This window comes from Dermacentor silvarum, chromosome 4 (genome assembly GCF_013339745.2).
Source record: "Dermacentor silvarum isolate Dsil-2018 chromosome 4, BIME_Dsil_1.4, whole genome shotgun sequence".
Taxonomy (NCBI): domain Eukaryota; kingdom Metazoa; phylum Arthropoda; class Arachnida; order Ixodida; family Ixodidae; genus Dermacentor; species Dermacentor silvarum.
Window position 1 is genome coordinate 134,562,019 of NC_051157.2, and position 14,317 is coordinate 134,576,335.

The following is a 14,317-nucleotide window of genomic DNA, read 5'->3' on the forward strand; positions in this document are numbered from 1 at the left end:
CACACTGCTGGTCACCGCACAAATATCGTTTGTGTAAATCGTTGGAAGCGGTGTCGCTCGCACATAATATAGGGATTGGATGAATGAAATTTTCCATTGAAAAACCGTTTGAGAGAACACTCGTGATGGCTGTGTTATGCTAGAGGCGCGCATGCGTCTCCACGATCTTTACGTCAAGAGTTACTGTGAGGTGTCATTAGTGCAGCATTATTGGTAGTCCAATAAATAGGAGGCCAAAAAAAAGTTCAACGGAATTTTATATTTCGGCTAATGTTTGCCTGTGTAATGTGCCTTTCAAGATATGGATCACGTGTAACTTTTTAATAAACCATACTGCTTGTTTTTCTTTCTTGTTCGCTTTTAGCCAAAGCCTGGCTGAACGTCACGTTTGTTGAGCCATCCGGATCCCTTTCTGGCGACCATACGACTGTTTATTCCACAAGCTCCATTGACTGGACTCTGCTTTATGTGGAGCGGGACGATTTGCCTGATATATTCTCGGTAGGTGCCAGTTGTTTTCTATGCACACAGTACGAGAGGTAAGAAGAGTGACTGTAAGATCAAGAAATACTTTCGATGATATTATGACAATAAATTGGTGTGCTCATTTATTGCAAGATAGTAATAAATTAAATATTTAACGACTTGAGCTGCTCTATTCTAATGTTCGTTACTACTTTCACTCGCCTTCGTAAAGTGAAGTGTAAAATAGGCTCCTACCAAAAGTGTTTCTATATAAACATAGAATGTCGCATGGACTTGAAAAACCTGGCGAGTAAGTACAACACACTCATTCTATTTTATGCACTGTGTGAGCTTGCTAAGCTGTTGCTTATGCACCTCGAATGGACTCAAGCTACTCTTGTGTTGAAAGGAAATGTGATGCTTTACATTTCCTGTAATCATATGCCTAATGTACGAAATTTTCTCGCATGTAAAAAATAGGAGGCCCATAACGTCTAGGACAGATTCTTGCGCCAAATACTGACCTTGGGTGAATCAGCTGTTGCTCAATATGAAAGCCGACTAACATTGAACCACGTATCCTTTGCTATGCAGGTGTACGCCTAATCTTTATTTTACCTCAATCCTTGGCACGCGTAGCAACGTTGTTGCGCGTGAATTGGAGCGTTTTATATTTAAAAATTCATCGTGGCGGTATCAGTGATACGTGTGATAATACGTAGCATTGAAAAATTGTTTGTCGTTTAATTATCTCATTAGCTGCTTTCAGCAACGTTTGCTATCACATATGTTATTCCTAAATTTTTAAATTGTAGTAGCGAATAATGCTCACACACTTTTACCATTGCGTGCAACTTTCCGATTTCTGTATGTACGTGTCTCCTCAATGTAAAAGTTGGTTCCGAGTAGCCCCTTTGTAGTCTATTCATTCCCTCTTAGCCCTATTTTAAATCATTATCTTTCTCCTGTATGTACCACCCAGGCCAACAATGACTGTGTGAAATTTGAGCTATGAAACATGTATAAAATCATGTACACAGTTTAGCATTTGACAAAAGAATTGCATAAACTGCTTTCTCAAATTAGCCTAGGTGCGCACATGATTCAGTGTATTGTGCATCCCTACACAACTGCAGTAAAGGAATGTATTTTGTTCAGGGTTGCCATTCTGTTAACTACTCCTCGTAATGTGCAGGTTATTATCACCGCGACGGCTGGAAAGTTTGCGGGAAATGTTGCCATTGATGACATTTATGTACGCTCGGGCAAGTGTGGATCAACATCACAAGTCACAACTGTCCCACGAACTTGTAAGTGAATGTGTGGTAAAAAGTGCAATCAACAAATATTGAATATTGATATCGTAAACAGCTCACACGCAATTTCCTACAGCTCCCAGTAGAATGAGCGGAATAAATTGAGATGCCTAACCTGCGAGTTTCATGGCATAAAATTTGAATTAGTTATAGCGGTTTTCTAGAGGCAATAACGGTTTTCTATAATGGTCTACCAGAGTTTTGAAAAACAGAGAAATTAGTGATACCATCCTGTATCTTCTAGGAAAAAGGTCAAATATATCATGAGCAAGTATTGGCTATTTGGCACAATCGAAGCCCATTCTCTTAATTTCCTTAATACCAATTCGACATTAGAGTTTATTTATATCGGACCGTCACATTTCTGGATATTATACTGACTGTTCCGCAGTTACTACACTAAATTTTTGTCTGTAATCCTACAGGACAGGTTATTGGCGTGACTCTATGCCTGTTCAGTGAGCCAAGTATCGTAAATTTTTTGTCGCGCGAAAGCTGTATAGGCCAAGATAAATATGAAGTTTTCGCATATTTACATAGCAAACTGTTGCACTGATTACTGCACAAATTTAAATTAAAGAAACCTCTCCAAATATGTTTGTTTTCGCTGTAGGTAATACCAGGAAGTCGTTGAAGAATATAGTGCACAGCACAAGCAGAATATTCAGTTACTAGAGAGTTTTAACAACCTAAACGATTCTGAAACCTCATTCGGAGGAAGGGTAGTAAAGCGTTGTGGTGTGTGGGTCAAAATTGTTCTCTATCTTCGTCCGTTCGCGCTGCACTGTGTTTTCATAAAATTCACTCAGGCATCAAAGTGGATTGTGAGTTTTTTCAAAGTGTGATGGGGCATATATATATATATAGTGGCAGATCTGTCGACAAAAGGAATTTGTGAAAATTTAGTCATGGTAACCACAATTATAATGTTCTGCGCTCACGCAGTTAAAGGAGTAGCCTTTATAGTAACATTTTTAGCAGTTTAAGGCAATATATATAATAATGAAAGAAAAATAGTAGTTCAACAAACAGCTTTTAAAGATGGATCGTAGATTTCGCGAAGCAGTTTTTTTTCTAAGTAGTCTGCTCGTCAGAGCAAATTACACACATAATACAGTATTTGCAATGCATTGTAGAATACTCATCTCCAAGTGAGTTTTGTAAAATTTTTGTTTTAATTGTCACTTTTCTTCAAACTCCTTTTCGTTACGCACTTCGATGGACCGTGAATTTTCATTACAGCCACCGCGAGGTCCACAACGTCGTCAGTGGTTCCTGAGCAGCCATTCACAGAGGAGACTACAGTTTCACCGATTACAGGTGATTTCGTTTGTTTCGCTGGGCTCTCCTTTGTAGCAAAGCACATTGAACGATCGGAAAGCTCAGCTTTTTTTGAAGTGTAGAAGCCTTTCGCGAAGGCAGACGTTTTATCCTTCTTCTGTTTCTTCTCTTCTCATATCTGTTAAAGTCATCACTTCAGCACCATTCGTCCGATTGCAAAATGAAATATTCTCAAGTTTTTCCTTGGAACGTTGTGTAATGTAATTGGTTTAATGAAGAGCTTGTGCGCAACATCTCGGTGTAAAAAAAAGTAAAAAGTAGCGTAGCTTGCACTGGAGGCGCAATGCTAAAGAGACAGTGGAGCTGATGGACACCTAGCTAGTCCTGGCTTTGGGCTGAGCAAAGCATAACCAAGTCAACCCCAGCATTTTCCGGAATTCATTGATTATTGATCTATTATTTATTAGCTATTGATTAGCTATTGATTGGCTATCGCAAGATATTGACCATGAATTTGGCCTAGGCTAAGCATTACCAATCATCCCCAGCATTTTTTCGAATTTATTGATTATTGATTGATTATCGATTAGCTATTCATTGGCTATCGATTGACTTTCGCAAGGTTTTGGCCATGTAGTTGGGCTAGGCGAAGCACTATCAAGTCCTCCCCAGCATTTGCCGAAATTTATTGATTATTTATTGATTCTTTATTAGTTATTGATTGGCTATCGATGACTGGACTAAGCTTAAGTAGTCCCAACCATGCTTAGCTAGACTTAACCAGGCTCAGCTTCGCTAGTGCACAGGGGTATGTGCCATTGCGTTTGGACCCTTTTTGCACATTCGCCAGGATCGGCCCACAATTTCTGTTCGCACGTTACGGACTAATACTCGCTTAAACAGCTCCGCTATTAAAAATGCGTTTTATATTACTCTCAGACGAAAATTGTGCTGCGCCAAACAAGTACAGAGCGGAGATCTGGGCAGTATTCCTGGGCTGTAATATCAGTCTCTATCCCGCACGTGTGCATGCACATTTTTAAAGGTATTTTTGTAATTCATATGTTCAATTCAAGAGAAAATCTGAGTTCGTGAGATTTGTGGGTCAAGAAACCCTCTCTGTATATATTGAGTGTGACCGAGTGAACCCGGCTAAGTAGAATATTCCTGAGTTTGAGTCTAAGTCATCCCGGCTGTGTATAATTCTGGTGAGTCGGATTCCGAGTGAGCCCGGCCGAGCATAGATAGATTTGGTGAGCTTGAAACCAATCTAGCCTGACTGAATATACTTCTGATGATGGTTAGGAATCGCGGCTGAGTAGAATTTCAATAAGTCTCAGTTCGAGTGAGCTCTAAGCAAAAAAAATATATATCTATAATTTTTTATTGTCTAAGTGAGCTCCACTTATTTTGCCGACCTATGGTCAAGCGCCTAAAAGCAAAGGACTGTGGCACGCTTTCAACATAGGAATGGCACTAGAAAATAAGTGTTGTAAACGAAGCTCGCGGGTCGAGCAAATGGCCTGCTTGCAATTTTAGAAAACGGAAGGTAAGAGAAGGATGGTAGGCTTTTTAGCGTAAGAGTGTGGGAGGGTGGCTAAAACTTTTTGGGCTGTGGGCAAGGATGACGGAGGGCTGATAATTTTGTTATAAGTGAGAACACGGGATAGAAGGGTGGTCAAAATTTTCAACATGAGGGTGAAAGTGAGAGAGGAAGAAAAAGGAAAGTATTTGCCCAGTTTTGGTCAAAACGAGGAGTGCACCTGGGGTCTTGGCTATATTTTGGGGGATTTCTACTGATATAAAATATTATTTGGATTCTGCAAGACCTCAATAACGTGTCCAGCTCAATGAAAGCCGCATATTAGTGCACGAGTCACGTGGAGCAATTATTGAAGTGAAGAAAGGCGAACGCTTATTGAATTTATCCTAAAGATTTAATTGGTAAGCGTATTCTCCTGCGTAGCTCAGTTTTCTGGTAGTTTTGCCTATAACAGAGGGCTGGAGTGCTCAAAACCAGCCTTGCCGTTAAGTGGGAAATGGTGCAGTTTTTGCATACGCAAAAGCGATTTGTGCTTCGTGTCATCGCATTTGTAGCACTCCGCAGCAAGCCTTATACTCCGAATTTGTGCAAGTAGGATTGAAAGTGGTTGTTCATATTAGGGATAGAAAAACAGAATGCCGCCATGATGGTGTTCTCAAAGACGTTGTGCAAGTAGGACAAAAAGGGGTTGTTCATATTAGGCACAGCAAAACAGAATGCCCACTCTAATGGTGTTCGCAAAGGGTGTGGCGTTATGGGTCTGACACGGAAGTTTTCTTGACTCCAGCTTTCTTCCAGAGTGGACAAGGCTTCCGTGTGGAAGCTGAAAGGTCAGCCCCGTTGACAACACCGCTTCCTTCCTCGTTCTGCTTTTCTAATTGGAATTTACTTCCCGATCAGAGGAGAAGCGTACAATGGTGGATTTTAAGGTAACTCTTGCTCAGATCTAGTCATTAAAAAGAGCGACTGTTGTTCACTTACATACGTTCTTGGAAGACAGACGCCAACTGTGTTTGCACAATTTTTATAAGTTTCTCCAAAACTGAAGCAAGGGATGTTCCTGCTGCATAACATTTAGCTTCAGCGAACACTGCAAGTCCATGAGCTCGAGCTGCACGGAGAATTTTTGAAGCCAACTGGGGTCACCGAAAAATGCTCGCAAAATCAGTGATCGCTTTGCTTTTCGTCTTCGAATGACTTAAGTGTCGGAAAGCTACCAACAAGGTCTGGACATGTTCCTTTCGAACCTTCAGTGTTCTAATTTTTTCTTTAGGATCTTCGAATTGTAAACATTACGTGGTGCGAGAAATTGATGAAGATGCCAGTTCCTTCACAGGTTTTAAGTACGTGACAGACGGGAAAAGTTGTGGCTGTCGCCGCTAGGATCAATTAGATATTGATATGGATGAGATAAAATTTTATGAGTACAAGTTGGGCTAGCCGCACGTCAAAAAATGCCCCCCCCCCCCCCCCACCAGCCTTTGTAGCTTTATTAGGAGCAGCTGAAAATGTATCGAAAAAGTGCAATGGTAAACTCGGCGGTAATGTAGTTCCACTGAAAGTGAACGCTGGGGAAGTGCGGAGCAGGGATTCGCCGGTGTTTCCCTTGTGTTTTTTTGTGTTTATTTTGTTTTATCCTGTGCTTATCGTGTGTTTAGCAATCCATCATCCATTTTGACACTTGTGCTGAGGCACAAAACGGGTGGGAAACCGCCCCGCACATGGAGCCGAACCACCATGCACCTGGAGCCTAAGCCTTTCCTGATGTTAGAAGTTATTTTAACAAATTTATGCTAATTACTGCGCTTAATGCTTGAAGGTTCTTGTATTTTAAGTTATTCTGAATCATTTTAATTTATTTTGAACCGGTTTCGATCAATTCTGCACTTGTTTTACTCTGTTTTGAGCACTTGTCTTTGAGCGTCATCACGCGGTAGACGCCGACGCCGACATCCCGGGTCCTTAAAGTGCGTTACACTTAAATGTACAGCATGCTCTCTGTAGCCTTCTCTTTATAGAATATAAAACCTTGGATAGGTCCTGTGGGCCCCATTATTACTAGATCCAAAAAACAGTAATTGATACTTACAATGCGCAAGATTCTTCAGCCCTTCCACTCCGTGAAGGTGGTTAACCAGCGAAGCTGAAACGTGTCGCCGCTGTGTTTATCACTACGTAATTCCAGAGTGTTCATTAAAGTATTTCTCAATGTTGAGGTTACACACACGTTCGGCTACGACAGAGAGAACGACGTCAGTGACGGTATGCACGCAGTCCGCCGTTCTCGCTTGCGTTTGAGGCTTCGATTTTGCTCGGCGGCGTGGTTAGCAGCAGTCGCCCGCCATTTCCGCTTGAGATTCTTCGAAATTAAATTGCTTGAAAATTAAATCTGTCTGTTACGTAAGACAATGAATGGGTCATACCCCCTTACGCAATGGCTCATACCCCCGTAAACTCGGCCCCCCATTACGACGACAGAAGAGAAGTGAAATTCGACGCAGGAATGATGAGTCTAAACGCAGCCAGCTGTGGAAGAAGATGACGACGATGAACGCGGGAGCAGTGGCACGAGCACGAGTGCAACCCGAGGGGCGCCAATGCTGCGGAAGAAGACGACGACGCTCGAGCCAATGCTGATGATGATAGTTTTCTTTACAGAGGCGATTTCGCCTAGTGATATATGATTTCGCCTTGACATATAAAGCTTAGCTTTAATATTTGTGAATGTTGAGTAGTTAGGCAAACACAATAAAGCAAAACATCAATTCGCAGGCGGAGGTCCCGGCGTTTACTCAGGCGTAATTTACAGGGAAACCATGTGCTCTTTCGATCATAATGTACGGTGCAGTGAAATTGCAGTCTTGGCAGTCGCGCGACATTCTTATTCATTTGCAACAAAATATTCCACAGCCCTACATTCACACCATGGTTTGACGAAGACGCTAAGTGATTTCTCAAGCTTGCAATCCTGCAATAAAATTACTTGGTGTCGTCTGCCATCTCGTTCGTATCGGGAGTGCTATACTTCTTCATGCACAGCTTTTTCTTACTTGCACTACGATGACGCAGACAATTCGTTTTTTTTTCGTTCTACGATACCACTCGAGTTAGAGAAAAGGCAGCTGTTCTATTTCGCTGATAAAATAACAACACTGATCTTCAATATATACCCACTCTCCACGAAATTGCATTGATGACAACTTATGTAGATCTGTCATTCGAGCTTTTATTTTGAGCGCTGTAATGAGCTAGTATTTTTTCTACCGTCCAGATGGACCAACAAATCCCTCAACAGAGGCTGAACTAACAACTGCGACAACTGCAACACCAGGCCCACTTTCGACAGAGCCATCATTGGAATGTTCTCGCGGTGAATTCAGCTGCAGAGATGGCACCACCTGCATCCCCGCCTTGCTCACGTGTGATGGTGTTCCTGATTGTCCTAATGGACTCGATGAAATATGCAGTAAGTGCCTGTCTAAGTTAACTGCTAACGTTTTCGTTAGGCAGAAAACACGCTGAAATTTCGAGTTATTACAAACTCTTGCATACGACCAGCGTATTCGTCCACAATTGGAGAATAGGTAAGAAAGAGGATTGGTGTGGCGCTTTTGCATGCAATAATTATTATTCAGCACATGCAAAAACGTTAAATTCTGAGGTATTACGTGCCAAAACCCATAGTGGAGTACTCCATAGTGAAGTACTCCATAGTGGAGCACTACTGAATGATTTAAGCCAACTAGGCTTTTCTAACCTGCACCAATATCTGAGCACACTAGCGTTCTTGCATTTCTCCTCCTTCGAACTGCGGCTGCAGTGGCCCAGATAGCACCCACGTCCTCGAACTCAGCAGCTGACTGCCATAACTACTAAGCTACTGTGTGGATACATATTTCAAGAAGATTACAGCTTAACGAAAGCAAACAGCACATTTGGTGGCCTAAGTTCTTTAAAAAGGTTAGGCTACAATTGCCATATTATGTGCTACGGCACCAAACTTCTGCTTTCTGCATCATCTTGGCAATGCAAGCCCTTGTGTCAGTGTCATTCGAATAAGAGCTTCTAGCTGTCCTTGAATGCAAAGCATATATTATGTTTTACGGAATGTTTTTCGATAAAGTAGGTTTCACATTTTGATTATCTTTTGTTCATAGATATGAAGTTACAGCGAAGGCACAATATGCCTATTGTTCACACCTCTTACTTTGCACGTCACTTTCCCAATTGTTCATTACAAGTGATTAATAAGAAAATGCTTATCAAACAAATATCTAGCACGAAGAACGTCGCGTATTTTCGTGTGAAAAAGCAGTCGATTTCAATTATACAGTCGGCAGTTTATAGATAAAGCACAAAGTATCAAGAAACGACTGGTCAAAGCCATTCGAGTTAATGTTTTGTGAGCGTTGCTTGCTGTTTAAATCGGAAGATAGAGACTGACAATGATTATTAGACATGCACTGCAACAAGCACACAAATTACAGCCTGCAATGAGAAAACACGTTTTCAGGTGTTTGAGAATCGCAGATCACTGTAATCACAGTGTGTCATGCTGTATTCACTACCAAAATTTCGGTTAACATTACATTTTTAGAATCGTCCTCAGATAATGTTACTCAGAATATACCTTCTTTCGTGAACAAATTCTATTTCGTTCTGAACATCAAAATGCAGTGTCTCTGCAACTGTATACTGTCAGTGATGATCACGTGTGCTCTTTGTCATCGATATGACCCTACGCATGCATGGGTGTACTTGGGTGCGTGTTTATTTAGAAAGTGAAGGTCTGCTGTAATCTATATTGTCGATAACACTGCGTGCCGTACATCGTGCAATGTTATAGTACTGCTGTCGCTGTCAATGTTTCGCCCATCGAGTTGAACTGCGAATTTTATATATAATACATATGTGAATGCTTTCCATCTTACAGGTATGAAGAGCACGAACATATGTAGCGAAGATAAGTTCTATTGTCCAACTAAGTATCCTGACACTTGCCTTCCACGGTCCCTCCTCTGCGATGGTCACGAAGACTGCTTTGGCAGCGCGGATGAGTCTCTTTGTGGGGGTGAGTATCTGGAGAGATTCGGGTGGGATGAACTCTAGACTTCCGTGAATTGAATATTGGTTGACAGTTATCAGAAAGTGTAACTGAATTCACGAAAATTCTCACGGTACTCACAAAAATTGTCATGCATAGATTTTCAGATGTCTTAAATAGCTTCGTGAACAGTATCTCCAATATCATAAAACACAGCATCCAGTAATTAGATAAACAATAGACTTCTGTTCAATTATAATTGAGTAATGGTTCTTGTGAGGTGGTGGAGGGGTGTAGAGTGAAGAGTGTTCAAGTCCCGAGACAGCTCCTACATTCTTCGAAGGCGGAATTTCAGTCTTATTCACAAAACTTCCATGGTGACATGCAGTATAGCCCGTGATTGGTCATTGCGTCGCTCTAGGCTCTAAGATGTTAGTTGCTATTCGCGGCTCCAGCATTTTATGCGACACCTGGCGGCTAGCACAGGAAACCTCACGCGAAAGTCATCTCAGACGCTCCGTCCGTAGCCTCCGTATCCGATAGTGTGATCAGATGCGCCTCTAAAACGATGGAGCCGCCACCTAAAAAACGCCGCACTGCCAAGAAATTTTCCAACCTGTCGCAGTGTTCACCAGCCAGATGGAAATACACGCTTATTTTCTTTGTGAAACGTTTTCCAAAAGATCGGCGCCGAAGAGCAACATGGACTGTGAATCTAGACATTGCAAAGCTGTCACTGCTGCAATAGTTGCGCTCTCGATATTTTGCTCGACACAGTTTTCTGTCTTTTTTTTTTTGAGGGGGGGGGGGGAGGGACTGTACCATGAAGAGAACGCGAACCTGTTGCTTGTACTACATTTGCAGTAAACTTGTGCGGCAAACTTCGGGGTGCTTGTGTTGAGTGTGTTAGTGCCATCGTGACAATGTTCACCGTAAGCGTGTTAAACATGTAGTTTCATCTGATAGCCGGTGTGGTAATACAGCTTCTAATGCAAATACCTCTTCTACACTCAATACTTGAACGAGGCTTTTATGTCGGACACATGCGGCGCACAACGTGGTGCCACCGCGTATGGTACGTCAGCGAAAATCGTAACATCGGATTTTCAGGTGCTTTAAGTAGTGCACATTGGAAGGCGCTGATTTAAAAATGTGTAATTATAGAAGCAATTGTATCCCATGCCAGCATCTTAAGAAAATGGGCCGTTCAATGGTGAACACAGAGAAACATGCAAAATTATTTGAGATGCACGCAAGAGGTGAGTTAACATTATTTACATATGAACAGATTTTTCTTTTTCATTTGTTTTTAAGAGAGCACGGGAGCCCTTTAATTTTTCGATGCGTGGGGGTGATTGGCGATGGTAGAGCGTTCATCGCAGTTTTGCTGGCACGTAGAGTGACCGAAAAGTTAGACATGTGGTTGGCTTCGAAATGCGGGCTTCAAAATGGGTCAGCTTCTACCAGCTACCGCAGTTTCGGAAAATGGAATGCGCCTGGCACTCTCGCTACCGGCGCGCTCGGGAACAACAGATCGGCCAGTTGCAACTTTACCTCTCTAGCCACCAGCCACTTGTGCTATTTTTTTTCCGCTGGGACTGTAGCTCTCGTATATCGACTACCATGATGTACTCGGCGTCAACTACCCGCTTCCTTTATATAAAACAACGCAACCCGTCAGCAAACTGCACGAAAATCATCAAACACAGCTGTTGCACATAACGGCAGTCACGCAAAACGCAAGTTGTGCACGTTGCACGAATTATGCTGTACCACGATCGAGCTGCGCAACTCGCTGGGAGAGCTTTGTCTAGAGATGGGCAAAACGGCTCACTTCAGTGAGCGGCTCGGAACGGCTCAGCTCACTGGAATTAACCGGTTCATTTGAACGGCTCACCGGTTCACTTAAACATGTAACCTGTGTTATGCATATTCTATAGTTATCTGGCTTTCAAAAAAATGATATATGCATAATTTAATAACCGTGTTATTGGTATTTTTTCTATGTTTAGAGAATATTTTTACATATAGTAAAAGCGTAAATTTTTAGTTGTAATGAACGTTTCTTTTCTGATAATGGGGATAAAATGCTTATGATACTCTAACAGGCAGAATGCGACGTACGTTTTTCAGAAAAAAAAAGATATGTAACTTCATCGTCATTACAGAAGCTTGTCTGCTCTTGAGGTACTTTAACATCAACTTTCGTCAAAATGAGAACACAAAATGATTGTACATTATCTTTCAACTGTATTCATTTATTCACATAGGTACGTTCACTATAATATGAGTGAGCTGTAACGCCATGCAAAATTAATCTAGAAATCATTTCTTGTAGTACAATACAAAAATCATACGAAAGATCCACAAAACTGCCGCACGTACCATTCGTTTTTTTTTTTTTTTTATTCTTTAGATTTTTTTTTCTCTTGAGCGCACGCGCGATACTGGCGATCATGCGCCAGGACAAACAAATAAAAAAAAAACAAATGAACTTCTATAGCCACACAACAGATCATTGGCCTCGTTTTAATGACGTGCTAATGATACACGCTCAGAAAATGCACTGAAGTGGATGTCATGGGTGACGTTTTTATGACTAGGCTAATTAGCACAAATGAAGACCAGGACGTAAACTGTACATTCACCTGTTGTATTTAAAGACACGGAAGACCATCTTCGAAGTGTTATTGGACCAGCGCACGATGTGCGATCGGTGAGAGTCGCCAGACATCGTTCGCACAGCAGCAGGCAACGAACGGTACCCATCCTTTGCCAATTAAGGCTTCTTTACTTCTCCCCTCGGTGGCATCGGGTGCCATACCATAGGACGCACAATAAACAAAAGGGACTGCTGCGCACACCACACACTGCGATCGAGTACCAGTAGCGCGAGTCTGCCCACACCGGCCACCATTCGTCGGTCAGAAATCGAAACCTCGAAACCCAGCAGAAGACCCGGCTCTGACGGAACGGTTCGGGACGTCTCATTCAACGAGAGAGAACCGGCTTCCTCACTCCGAAAGAACTGCCGCTCACTTACTGAACCACGGCTCCCTCGCTCTTCAAAAGAGCGGCTCAAAAGATCCGCCTCGCTCCTGAGCGCTCAGGAGCGAGCCGCTCAAGAGCGAGCCGGATCTTTTGAGCCGCTCTTTTGAAGGGCGAGGGAGCCGTGGTTGCGGCGGTTCTTTCGTTGTTCAGCTAAAGGTGAGGTGGTGAAGGTGACTCTTGCAAGGAAGGGTGGGAGGGCAGTTGCTTTCTCGTGTCGCTAATAGACGGCGCGGAAGTCGCACCCACCAGAAGGCCCGGCTCTGACGGAACGCATCGGCACGGCTCACGGAACGCGAGAGAACCGGCTCCCTTTCTCCAAGAGAACCGCCGCTCACTTTTACTGATCCATGGCTGACTCGCTCTCTAAAAAGAGTCCTGAGCGACCCATCTCTAGCTTCGTCTGCCCCCGTAGAAGCTGTCACACTGCACGGTGGAGCTGAAGGAAGAGAAAATAGAGTAGAGCGTGGGGAGCTGGCCACTGCCTGCTAACCTTGAATGACCGTCCTGTCACTTGCGCTACGCTAACGATCTATCATCTACATAAACCCCTCCCATCCGTTACAATCTGTAGGTTTATAATAAATTGTATTACAGATTTGGCCTACTTTTCATGGAACGTGAACGTTACCTGTTGTCCATTAAAATAAGTCGAAGTCTAAATGGCTAACGAAGAAAGAGTGAAAGTTCACCAGATATTAGCCAACAAATGAAAACGGGGCTTCTATGGCTTGATAGCGACTGGCCACTTAGTACGTTCATGCCAGGAAACCATCTATGTACGATTTTCAAGTTTTCCACATGCCGTATCAGGATCCAGTAGGAACAATAATGTCCTATCAATATCCTATGGACATCCACTATCAGGGCATGGATATCCTAGGTATGTGCCGAATACATGTTGTGACCGTCTCTCACACGATCGCTTGGCCGCAATTTACTTGTCCTGAGGACATCTCTTGCATATCCGCGAAGGACACAATGGGTGCATGACACGTGCATTTTACGGACGTATGCCAGAGCCTTTTGTACAGTTTTTGCTATAATGTCTGTTGAATTCGCAGCATACGCATCAAGAACACATACGTCGAATGTGCACGTTACGCACGCACACATAGGTGCGGAAGTGCTGTATGCTCCTAATTCTACTAGGCCTTCCCCCCGCGCAAGTGGCTCATTGAACTAACTTAACATTTAGAAGTAAACTGCATCAGAAAATTCGCAAAGTATGGCGCACACACGAAGTGCAGACATGCATAGCTCCGAACTGTAATTCCAACATGGAAGAATGCATAATTCTGTTACGACGAAACTCAAAGACAAACCCTCTTGGAGGACAAATATGTGTGTGTAAAAAAAAAAGGTCCATGCGCGAAATCCTTGGGACGTCTGCGGTAGGACAGAACTGGACGTCCACTGGATGTCCCTTTTGTATCTAAAATGGTGCACGGACATTGGGACATGATTAGGATATCCTACGGATGCATCGTTTTCACTGGGGAGTGCTTTCCCCTATAGCCCGAGCAACGATGAAGCACGGTGGTTCATAGGGGACCGAAACCCGTGCCACTATAGCATTGAGTATCCACTCATATCTCTCACATTGTGAGCGCGAAGGTG

General features: G+C 42.9%; 1 protein-coding gene across 1 annotated transcript in view; it reads left to right on the forward strand.

The window, feature by feature from the left end:
* The window catches only part of LOC119448915 (MAM and LDL-receptor class A domain-containing protein 1-like), a 465,143-nt gene that overhangs the window by 442,226 nt on the left and 8,600 nt on the right, over positions 1-14,317 (forward strand). Inside the window, exons 57-61 of the mRNA XM_049666559.1 lie at positions 365-501; positions 1,661-1,775; positions 3,024-3,101; positions 7,877-8,071; positions 9,539-9,676. Coding sequence (XP_049522516.1) covers positions 365-501; positions 1,661-1,775; positions 3,024-3,101; positions 7,877-8,071; positions 9,539-9,676 — 663 coding nt within the window. The remainder of the gene's footprint in view (positions 1-364; positions 502-1,660; positions 1,776-3,023; positions 3,102-7,876; positions 8,072-9,538; positions 9,677-14,317) is intronic.